General features: G+C 44.9%; 1 protein-coding gene across 1 annotated transcript in view; it reads left to right on the plus strand.

Moving 5' to 3' along the window:
• Nucleotides 1-12,664, plus strand: part of grip2 (glutamate receptor interacting protein 2) — a 418,148-nt gene that overhangs the window by 325,631 nt on the left and 79,853 nt on the right. Inside the window, exons 2-4 of the mRNA XM_033036792.1 lie at nucleotides 5,918-5,998; nucleotides 6,504-6,639; nucleotides 10,996-11,141. Coding sequence (XP_032892683.1) covers nucleotides 5,918-5,998; nucleotides 6,504-6,639; nucleotides 10,996-11,141 — 363 coding nt within the window. The remainder of the gene's footprint in view (nucleotides 1-5,917; nucleotides 5,999-6,503; nucleotides 6,640-10,995; nucleotides 11,142-12,664) is intronic.

The raw sequence follows: 12,664 nt of genomic DNA on the forward strand, positions 1-12,664 counted from the left end.
ACTGGAGCTCCCAGAGGAAAACCCACACGGTCACATGGAGAACGTACAAACTCATACAGACAAGCACCTATAGTCGGGATCGAACAAGGGTCTCTGGTGCTGCAAGGCAGCAACTCTACCGCAGTGCCACCGTGCTGTCCATTTATTCTTTTTGCCACTCACCTCCACTAAAGAGGAAACTGGACAATTCAACTACCTGCATGTCTTTCATGCTTGACTAATCTTCTGGAATTTTTTTAAGTGCTTGACTAATCTTCTGGAATTTTTTGAGGATGTAACAAGTATAATGGATAAGGACATGGACAGAGAACTGGTTGGCAGACAGGAAGCTAAGAGTAGGAATTAACGGGTCCTTTTCAGAATGGCAGGCAGTGACTAGTTGGGTGTCCAAGGCTCGGTGCTGGGACCCCAGTTATTTACAATATGCATTAACGATTTAGACGAGGAAATTAAATGTGACATCTCCAAGTTTACGGATGGCGCAAAGCTGGATGGCAGTGTGAGCTGCGAGGAGGATGCTATGAAGCTGCAGGGTGACTTGGATAGGTTGGATGAGTGGGCAGATGCATGGCAGATGCAGTATAATGTGGATAAATGTGAGGTTATCCACTTTGGTGGCAATAATAGGAAGGCAGATTATTATCTGAACGGTGTCAGATTAGGAAAAGGGGAGGTGCAACGAGACCTGGGTGTACTTGTACATCAGTCACTGAAAGTAAACATGCATGGTACCAAGGTCAATATATCCAAAATTTCTGGACACAAAGATGGGTGGTAATGTGGGTCAATGGGACAATTCAGAGAAAGTTCACCGAGACATGGAGAAGCTTGGAAGAAACAAGCGACGTCATCCAATTTGGCAGGAAAGATATAAAACTGAGGTAAATATTTTATCTAAATATTAAAAGTAAATGTAAAAAGTATTGAACATTCTGTAATAAAGTCATTTAAAAACATTAAATTAGAGCACAATAATTAAGAAATAACTTTCTATAAATGCAGAAAAAAGAAACAAAAAATAATGTTTCCGACCTTTGCCTGACAACTGGCAGCACAGAGGTGCAGCCGTTAGAGCCACCACCTCACAGTGCCAGAGACCAGGGTTCGATCCTGACCTCGGTTGCCATGTATGTGGATTTTATACATTTTCCCTGTGAGATTCGTCCAGGTGCTCCGGTTTCCTCCCACATTCCAATGACATGCAGGTTAATTGGCCACAGTAAATTGTCCTGAGTGTGTAGGTGGCAACAGAATCCGGGGTGTTGATGAAAATTTGGGGAGGATAAAATGGTAGTACAGTATGATTAGAGGAAATGGGTGCTTGATGGATGACATGGACCCATGCGTCGAAGGGCCTGGTTCCACAATGTTTGACCATTTGATTCTCCACATAACCCCAGCAAAATGGATGGGATCTGGGATCGTGGGGCAGGCCAATGTCACAACACTTTCCCAGCAAGGTGGAGCTCCACCTGCTGGGTTCCAAGGACAACAGCAGCCGGGTGATCGGACTGAGTTGGCCTTCAACATCTGGCAGTACTTTAAAGCCATCAAGCACTTGCAGATTCACACCATGTTTACAGCAGAGAAGGAGGTCATTCAGCCCATCGAATTCATACCAGCAATCCAGCTACTGCCAGTATCTTAAAGGAGAAATAATAACTTTTCTTCACCATTTTTTTCGGTTGACTGGTTTCTAATGTTGTTAATTTGTTTGGAAACTTCTGTTGTTTGTTACAGTCTATGGGTTAGCAGCATCACTGTACATTATCAGTTGCTTATCTCCAAAAATGACTAACTTTATTTGAAGTTGTATGATGCTCTGACTAAAGAACAGAAGAAACAAATTTTGCACTTTGAAGCAAATATTAAAGATAATTAGCCATACCCTAGCATACACACATACACACACAATGGAAATACTTAAAACATATATTGTCATGTATTTTACAACTGGGTTTGTCTTTCAAAGCAAAGCTATTGAAGCCAGTATCCTGGACTCAAGCAAGTATTCTGGAATTGATCATGCTCAGTTCATTGACCTTTTAACTCGTTAGTCAGATTGTAATTAAACAAGATAATGTCTCATGGGACTGGATTATTAGTGCTGGCTGTTACTGGCATTCCCAGAAAACACATTACTAAAGAATTCCTGTAAAATTCCCACGGGGACATTACCCCATTCTCAGTGAATGATATCCTGCACTGAATTGTAGAGCATCATCATAAATTGTTGACTTCAGTTCCCTACAAACCTCATTAGACTGCATCTTAGTTTCTCCTCAATACATAATAATAATTTAAAGCATTCTGGCCTTGAGTATCCCTGTATATAATTGCTGCATCATTAGCCATTCATGATTTCAACAGTCTCAGTTCATAGATTCCTTCCCTCGTCCACACCACATCTCCTTCCTCCATAAAATATGCTGCTTAAAATCTATTTATACTGAGTACTCTACAGAAGGAGGCCATTTGGCCCATCAAGTCCATGTAGCTCCCAGCAGGGCAATCCCATCAATCTTATTACATCAACCCCCTCCATTTTCCTGTACCCCTGAAGCTCCATTCTTTTGCCAATTACCTTCTCTCACGGATGTCACAGTAATGAGCCTGCCAACCCGCATGTCTTTATATAAGGTCATAAGTGATAGGAGTAGAATTAGACCATTCTGCCCATCAAGTCTACTCTGCCATTCAATCAAGGCTGATGTGGGGGGTTACTGGCGTGACTAGAGGAAGACTATACACTCCCAGAGAGAACGTGTAAACTCTACACAGATGCCACGGGAGGTCAGAATCGAACTTGGGTCTGTAGAGCTGTGAGGGAGCAGCACAAAATGTTGTACCATTGTACTATCCTCAAGCAAGCTTTTGGTCATTAATATTAATCTGGATTATTGTTAGACTTCGTTTTATCAGCCTCCTGTGAGGAGCCAGGGAATAGTTTATTATGTTCAAGGTACTGTGTAAATACAACTAGTCTTATTTTCTAATTTAGTTTGTGAGCAGCTGTTCCAACTCTGTATTATTAATTACTTGTGGTAAAACTGAAGGTCCCTTGTGCCCCCACACTATAAGACTGTTGTCTACATGGGTCACCCTCTACGTTAAAATCCCCCAATGTCTTTTGGACAGACCCCCATCCCCATGAGTTTTGTGTTCTGATAAGTGCAGAGATGGGTGGAAGAATTGAAGCAGGGACTGTAACAGCATTTAAAATACGTTTGGACGTGGATAAGAAAGGTTTAGTAGGGGGATGTGAGTCAAATGCAGGTAAATAGAACGTTTAAAAGGGACAACTTTGTTGGCATGGACAAGTTGGGCCGAAGGGCCTGGTTCCATTTTGTATGACTCTCTGACTCTAAACAACAGAATATGGGTAGATAGACACAAAAAGCTAGAGTAACTCGGCGGGTCAGGCGTCATCTCTGGAGAAAAGGAATAAGAATAGGGTCTCCACAAGAAATGTCACATATTCCTTTTCTCCAGGATGCTGCCTGGCCTGCTGAGTTACTCCAGCTTTTTGTGTCTATCTTCAGTGTCAACCAGCATGTGCAGTTCCTTACTAAACAGAAAATGGGTGTCCTGAACTGTCAATTGTTACCTGCAGTTTCAGAATTGACCAAAAAAATAACCAGTTTGAAAATTACTCCCTAGTCTAAAATAATATCCTGTGATGATGTCTTGGAATTGTCAGTCAAGCACAGAACTCAATTAGGTTTATGCAGTCTAAATGCCAATCACTTTATTTGCCTTTCCATTAAGGATGTACTTGGATTCAATTCTTTATTCAGTGCTCTTCAGAGGCCGGGTCACTGGCGTGGATCCATCCAACGGACGGCAGATGGCACAATGGGCTAAGTGTTCGGCTGGCAACCTGAAGGTGGCCGGTTCGAATCCTGCTTGGAGTGTGTACTGTCGTTGTGTCCTTGGGCAAGACACTTCACCTACCTTTGCCTGGGACTAGAGACGGAAATTAGCTACTGATTGGCTACAATCTCGCATATTTACATGCAAATGTTCATTAATATGCACTGTCCCTATAAACAAAACATTATTATTATACGACAATTGTGGAGATTCTGTGTGGTGTATTTACCAGGTCCAGCATCGCTAGTCACACCAATAAACGAACAGCAGACCCTAGCTGTGATGTGGATTACTAAACAGTAGCCAGACCCGGGATCAGAACATAGAACCCTTCCTCCATCTGCTGGTTGCAAAGATATTACGTTTACTGCCACGAAGAATCCTCTCTTGTGCAAAGTGAAACGTGTTATTTTTTGGGGACAGGCACGGTTTCACGCCAAATACTGGTGTATTCTACATCAATTCCAGAAGTTAGCAGTGTGTTGTCTTCACAGTGAGAAAGGTATGTTTTTCTACATTCACTGGCTGTGAAAAAAAATCTAAAATGCAGTTGTAATCTCTCAAAGCTGTATGGAGTAAATCACCTTCGAACAGGTAATTTTGTTCAACGCAGATAATGTTCCTATATACAGCCTTCAATACAGGTAGTGACCTTGAAAACGTGTAATGTTCCTAGAAAATACACAAAAATACCGGTGTCATTCAGCGTGTCAATAGGTGACATAGATAGGTGACAATTCAGGTCAAGACACTTCTCCAGATTTAATGTTCCTCCTTCAACAAAGCTAACATCCCGCAATACAGGTAACATTCTTCCACACAGGTAATGTTGCTCACTATAGGTGATGTCCTACATACAGATAACATCCCTCGATACAGGGAGCAATCCTCAATACGGATTGGCGACTTACCATCACCCCTGGAGGGGAGCTTCGACCGCTGGCCCTGCGGTCTGCGGTGCTTCTGGCTGCGGCGTGGCGGGAACTTTAAACTTTAAATCTTCGACCGCCGGCCTGCGGCCTACACCAACTTAAAGCCGCGGTCTCCGGTGGGGAAGAGCCGACTCTGGACTTACCTGGACTTGTACCTTGTCCTTTTACCATCTGGACGCCCGCAGCAACGGCTGCGGAGGGTTGAGGTCCCGACCACGGGGGAAAATGGAGGAGGACTGGCCAAATAGTGTGCCTTCCACCACAGTGATGAATGCTGTGGTGGATGTTTATGTTAAATTTTTATTGTGTTTTTGTGTGTGTTCTTTATAATTGTACCGCTGCTGACATATTCATTTCACTTGCACTTTATGTGTAATGTGACAAATAAACCGTATTGTATTGTATTGTATTGTATTGTATTGTATTGTACGGGCAACGTCCTTCAACACAGGTAATATCTCTCATGTAGGTAAATGTCTTTTAATGCAGCTAATGTCTCTCTACATGGGTAACATCCTTGTATACAGGTAATACCCTTGAATACAGGTAATGGCCTTCAATACTGGTAATGTTCTGCCATAAAAGAAAGTGTTGGTGCCATTTTTCAGAAGAGATGATAGCCAAGGTCTGTTTCCCCTCTGAGGTTCAGGAGAGCAGGAGAATTCACCGGCCATCCTGGCCAATGCTGGTCCCATAACCGACCTCATAAGATCACAGTATTGAGCATCCACATGTTCCTGCATGTGGGACCTTGCTGTCCCCACTGGGCAAACGGCATCCGGGTTTAACGTCCTGTCCCCATTACAGCGCAGTGCTGCACTGAGAGTGTGGGGCAGCAGTATCTCTCACCTCCATGCTGTGGGGTTTGAAGCTGTGATCTCCTGCAGGGAGAGCAGACTGCAGGTCATTGAGCCACAGCTGGCTTCTGTCAGGCTCTGCTCTGCCATATCAGCAGCCAGCGGGTCACGCCATGTGTAACTGTGAGCATCCCTGCGTTATCCTGCTTGAATCATTTGCTCTGCCTCTTGCCGCAGCGAAGGTGCCGCTCCGAGAAACACAAAACACAGCTACCCAATGGGCCGTCTAACCCTCGTTGTGTGTTTACATTGCAGATGATGGTCCTTACTCCAAGGGGAGAAAGGAAACGACAGCCACAGAGACAACAGTGTGTACAAGGAGGCAAAGCATACCAGGTACAATCTACACACTGCCTCAGCGATCCCCCACACCTCTTGTTTCCCCTTGTGTGGCAAACTAGCAGAGGCAGAGGCCAGCAGAGGAGCTCAGAGGCAGGGGCGGTGACAAATTGGGGATATAAAGAATTTGCCAGAGAGTGGGGTGAGCTGGCAACTGGGCGAATGCCAACTAGTTACTGCCCAGTGGTGAGCCTGAAACCCGGTGGGCCAAAGGCTCTATTTATGCCCTGTATCGCTAATCCAAACTAACCTAAACTAAGGAGGGCCAGTGTGTAGCGGCCAATTAACCAACAAACCTGCGTGTCTCTGGGATGTGGGAGGAAACCGATGCACTCAGAGATTACCCAAGCATTCACAGGAAGAACATGCAAACTCCACAGAGGATCAAATCTGGGCTACTGTAGTTGTGAGGCAGCAACTCCACCAGCTGCACCACTGTGCCGAGGTTTTCTTTGACGTGTCCAACAGCAAATGTATTTCACCATTGTGTCTTCTGTCACAGAGGAGCTGAGGGGACTTACAGTGGTGGAGCTCATCAAGAAGGAAGGCTGCACACTGGGCCTGACGATATCTGGCGGCACCGACAAAGAAGGCAAACCGCGGGTGTCAAACCTGCGGCTGGGAGGACTGGCTGCCAGGTAAGGCATGGCTCTGGTGCTCTCCTTCAGCACCACTGGTCAGGACCAGGGCCGTATTGATTTTGCAACAACTCCATTGTAGTTTCAAGAATTCCTGGTTCACAACATCTTTACATCAAACTCCCACTCCATTGCTGACTGAACTCATGAGCAGAGACTCTACCTCTCCAAAACAGGGAAGAAGAGGGAGGAACAGAAAAACTCAATTGAAACTGTTGTAACATGAGGAAAATGGCAGTCAACCTCCACACAGTGGGTCCCTAAAGCACAAGATGACGTTTACACTACATTCATTTTGGTGCTAGCGAAGAGAATTAGGTGGAAGAGTGGTTTGAGAGACCCTCGCTCTTCTTTGACAGAGTACCATTGGAATGATTATCCAAGCGGACCTCTCTTTGATGTCTCTGGAACCTGGCACTTCTGGCAATTTAATACTTTGTCTTGTTGAGTTGTGCCCCAAAGATAGGACTTGAACCCACAACATTCTGATTTGGGGCAAGTGTGCCCGTCACTGAAATGGCATTTGCAAGCCCATTGCAGAGTCCCGGGAAATAAGTCTATGGGAAGGAGTGGACTCCTGCAAGAGGTTTATCCCAAGGAAATTGAACTCCTGGAAGGGATGTATCCCAGGGAAAGTCTGGAGAGAGTGTTCTCCTAGGAATGGCACTCCAGGGAGTGGGCTCCTGGGAGAGGTGCTCCTCAGGGAAAATGGGATTGTGGGAGAAGTGTTTCCCAGCGAGTGTAGCCTACACTACCCGGGTTTGGTGTGCCCAGTGAAGAGGGGATTCTGCAGATTAATAATAATAATAATAAATTTTATTTATGGGCGCCTTTCAAGAGTCTCAAGGACACCTTACAAAAATTTAGCAAGTAGAGGAAAAACATGTAAGCGGAATGAAATAAATAGTAGAGACATGACTAGTACACAAATAAAGACAGAATTCAATTCAAAACACAATATGAGGCAATTCAAGCACAGATGAAAAGGGAGGGGGACGAGATTAGTGACTCCCGGGGAGAGTGGGCTATTGGGAGAGGTAGTTCCCGAGGAGAGGGAGTTCCAGGGAGAAGTGTTTGTTGGGAAAAGTGCGTTCCTGGGAGAGGTGCTTCCCGGGGAGCTCACTCTCCTTGGTGTAGAGTGTTCCTGGTAGAGGGGACTCCTTCGATTGGCATGTCTCGGGTGGAGGGGGCTCTTGAGAGGTGTTTCCAGGGAGAGCGGATTCCTAGGAGAAGTGGGACATCTTACAAAGATAAAGGAGGGCTATCCTCTTAAACCAGCACCATCGGTTTCGGCCCGAAACGTCGCCTATTTCCTTCGCTCCATAGATGCTGCTGCACCCGCTGAGTTCCTCCAGCAATTTTGTGTACCATCCTACAGTGGAGCAGTTTTGTATCGGGGAGCATCAGCTTGGCTTTCTGGGTCAGGAGACGTAGAGTCAGAATGGATAGAACTGAGGAATTGTCAGGGTAAAAAGACCCTAACGGGAGTTATCTACGGGCTCCCAAACAATAAACTGGATATAGGGTGCAAGTTGAATCAAGAATTAAAATTGTATAATGCTATGGTTGTTATTGGAGATTTCAACATGCAGGTAGACTGGGAAAATCAGGTTGGTACTGGACCCCAAGAAAGAGAGTTTGTGGAGTGCCTCCATGATGGATTCTTAGAGCAGCTTGTATTGGAGCCTACCAGGGAGAAGCCAATTCTGGATTTAGTGTTGTGTAATCAACCTGATTTGCTAAAGGGAATTCGAACCATTAGAAGGTAGTGACCATAATACAAAATTTGAAAAAGGGAGAAGGGAAAATCGGAAGTGTCAGTATTATAATTAAACAAAGGGGACTATGGAGCCATGAGGGAGGAGCTGGCCAAAGTTGACTGGATAGATACCGTAGCAGGGATGACAGTGGAAGAACAATGGCACGTATTTCTGGGAATAATTCAGAAGGTGCAGGATCAGTTCATTCCAAAGAGGAAGAAAGATTCCAAGGGGAGTAAGGGGCAACCGTGGCTGACAAGGGAAGTCAGGGGCAGTATAAAAATGAAAGAGAACAAGTATAACATAGCAAAGACGAGCAGGAAGCAGAAGATTGGGTAACTTTTAAAGAGCAACAGAAGATAACTAAAAAGGTAATACGGGGACAAACGATGAGGTACGAAGGTAAGCTAGCCAAGAATGTAAAGGACGATAATAAAAGCTTCTTTAGGTATATGAAGAGGAAAAGATTAGTTAAGACCAAAGTTGGACACTTGATGACAGGTGAATTTATTATGGGGAACAAGAAAATGGCAGACGAATTGAACAGGTACTTTGGATCCGTCTTCTCTAAGGAAGACACAAACAATCTCCCTGATGTACTAGTGGCCAGAGGATCTAAGGTGACTGAGGAACTGAAGGAAATTCACATTAGGCAGGAAATTGTGTTGGGTAGACTGATGGGACTGAAGGCTGATAAATCCCCAGGGCCTGGTGGTCTGCATCCCAGAGTACTTAACAAAGTGGTTCAAGCAATCGTGGATGCATTGGTGATCATTTTCCAATGTTCTATAGATTCACGATCAGTTCCTGTGGATTGGAGGGTAGCTAATGTTATCCCACTTTTTAAGAAAGGCGAGAGAGAGAAAACAGGGAATTATAGACCTGTTAGCCTGACATCGTGGTGGGGAAGTTGCTGGAGTCAATTATAAAAGATGAAATAGCAGCACATTTGGATAGCAGTAACAGGATTGGTTCAAGTCAGCATGGATTACGAAGGGGAAATTATGCTTGACTAATCTTCTGGAATTTTTGAGGATGTAACTAGGAAAATGGACAAGGGAGAGCCAGTGGATGTAGTGTACCTGGACTTTCAGAAAGCATTTGATAAGGTCCCACATAGGAGATTATGGCACATGGTATTGGGGGTAGTGCTGAAATGGATAGAGAAGTGGTTGGCAGACAGGAAACAAAGAGTAGGGATTAACGGGTCCCTTTTGAAATGCCAGGCAGTGACTAGTGGGGTACCTGTAAGGCTCGGTGCTGGGACTGCAGCTATTTACAATATACATCAATGATTTAGATGAAGGGATTAAAAGCAACATTAATAAATTTGCAGATGACACAAAGCTGGGTGGCAGTGTGAACTGTGAGGAGGAAGCTATGAGGATCCAGGGTGACTTGGACAGGTTGGGTGAGTGGGCAGATGCATGGCAGATGCAGTTGATGTGGATAAATGTGAGGTTATCCACTTTGGTGGCAAAAACAGGAAGGCAGACTATTATCTGAATGGTGTCAAATTGGGAAAAGGGGAAGTACAACGATACCTGCGGGTCCTTATTCATCTGTCACTGAGAGTAAGCATGCAGGCACAGTAGGCAGTGAAGAAAGCGAAAGGCATGTTGGCCTTCATAACAAGACGAGTTGAGTATAAGAGCAAAGAGGTCCTTCTGCAGTTGTACAGGGCCCTAGTGAGACCACACCTGGAGTATTGTGTGCAATTTTGGTCCCCTAATTTGAGGAAGGACATTCTTGCTATTGAGGGAGTGCAGCATAGGTTCACGAGGTTAATTCCCCGGATGGCGGGACGGTCATATCTTGATAGCATGGAGTGGCTGGCTGGGCTTGCAACCTCTGGAATTTAGAAGGATCAGAGGGGATCTTATTGAAACATATAAGATTATTAAGTGTTTGGACACGCTAGAGGCTGGAAACATGTTCCTGATGTTGGGGGAGTCCAGAACCAGGGGCCACAGTGTAAGAATAAGGGGTAAGCCATTTCGAACGGAGATGAGGAAAAAAATGTTCACATAGCGGGTTGTGAATCTGTGGAATTCTCTGCCTCAGAAGGCAGTGGAGGCCAATTCACTGGATGCTTTCAAAAGAGACCTCTTCAAGATAGCAGAGTCAGGAGATTTGGGGAGAAGGCAGGAACGGATTGTGGATGATCAGCCATGATGACAGTGAATGGTGGTGCTGGCTCGAAGGGCCAAATGGCTTACTCCTGCACCTATTGTCTAGTGTCTATCTCAGAGGGTGGTTAAGGGGTAACCACATTGCAATAGGTCTGTGTTGCAGATGGTATGGATAGTGTTCGTGGAGATGAATCCTTTCAAGTTATGACGGGAAATATGAGGCTGTGGGACTTTCTCCACGTGAGTGCAGCTCCCAGTCAGACTGATTTATGAATTGGATTGGTAGTAGATGATATCTGGCCCAGATCGGTGCCTGGCAGAGGACAACTCTTGCTGAGGCACTTAAAAAGGATGGTGTTTCATCATCATAAGAGTAGGCAGTCACAAAACATGACTGTATCCTTTGATTTTTTTTCAGGCAGCCTGGTATTTCTAATAGTAATTGATCCACTTCCTTCTGGCAGGAGTGACCAGTTGAACATCGGAGATTACATCAAATCCGTCAATGGGATTAACCTGACCAAATTGCGGCACGATGAGATTATCAGTCTTCTGAAGAATGTGGGAGAGCGAGTGGTCCTTGAAGTGGAGTATGAGCTTCCCCCTGTTGGTAAGAACCTCTCCAATCATTCGTCCCACTGGTCTCTACAGGACGGAGTGGACTGTACATGGTATCCTTCCCCCTTTTTTTAAAATCAAACTCATTTATTCAATTATTTAAGGTCATAAGGCTATAAGGAATAGGAGTAGAAATAGGCCATTCGGTCCATCAAATCTACTCCGCCATTCAATCGTGGCTGATCTATCTCTCCTTCCTAACCCCAATCTCCTGCCTTCTCCCCTTACCTCTGACACCTGTACTAATCAAGAATCTATCTATCTCTGCCTTAAAAATATCCGCTGACTTGGCCTCCACAACCTTCTGTGGCAAAGAATTCCACAGATTCACCACCCTCTGACTAAAGATATTTACACAGCTTACAATAATATTTACACAACAAACAATAACAAAACACTGACCACCAAAATACCAAATTGACAAGTATTTATTTCTATTAAACATCAAATTATTATATTACAACCCAGTTCCAGTATACGGTCAATCCCCCTCCATAGTGCCCATGGACACCGCTTGTTCTTTTTCAAGGGATACGCGGGCATGGATGTAACCCCGGAAAGGGGGCATGCAGTCAGCTCGGGCGGAGCCTTCGTCTGCCTGGTGCCGTGACCCACGAATGGCCGGCTTGGCACACTCTTCCCCTTCGTGTTACAGTGGTTTAATTGGATCATGATGTTATGTGTCATGAACCTTGCCCCTCTTCCAGGCATCTGTTTCAGTGTAAACCACAGCCAGTGCATATAGAGATTTATAATGGAAGAGTATCTCCACTCAAGGTCACCAGGTGGGTTCAGAGGCTGTATGCATCTGGCACCACATTGTTGCTGAATATTGACTTCTCTGTGAGATTCCCCAAACCCGGTCTGCAATGAGAAGGCTGACTCAGTGTGAATTGGCAATTTCATTCAATTGGCTTAGTCCCTGCCTGCCAGAAAGTAACTGACAACATTCACACTCACTTTATATAGGAACTGTATAATCAGCATCTTCTCCTAACCATAGCTAAAAGATAAAATGCTGATGCCTGGCTGACGGCTGTTTCATTGCGACTAAAGTTATTTCAGTGCTCGTAATCCGAGCTGTAGCTAACTCAGGAGTGTTTGGTGGAGCATTACAGAGGGGACTTAATGCTCTCGTTATCCACAGACCTGCTGTCTGTGCATCCATGTGCTCATGAGGTTTACTCCTGGCAATACTTGAAACATTTTTGGAGGCAGCAAAAGAATTGGAAATCTCGAGATTCCTTGGAAGGTACTTTCCAAATCTGAGTCGTCTTCCAGCTAAAGGGACAAGGGCAGCAAAAGCTCAGGGAAAAACAGGCTTGCCCTCCAAGTCACACACAATGCGGACCCACACTTCAAGGGCTGCAGCAGTTCAAGAAGGCAGATCACCGCTATGTTCTCAAGGGCAACTAGGGATGGGCCATTCAATGCAAATCCCAAATCCCTTGAATGGATACTATTTTAAAAAAATGACTATTTGTACTCATGAGTAGGTTTTCATAGGTTTTTATT

This window comes from Amblyraja radiata, chromosome 18 (genome assembly GCF_010909765.2).
Source record: "Amblyraja radiata isolate CabotCenter1 chromosome 18, sAmbRad1.1.pri, whole genome shotgun sequence".
Classification (NCBI taxonomy): Eukaryota; Metazoa; Chordata; class Chondrichthyes; order Rajiformes; family Rajidae; genus Amblyraja; species Amblyraja radiata.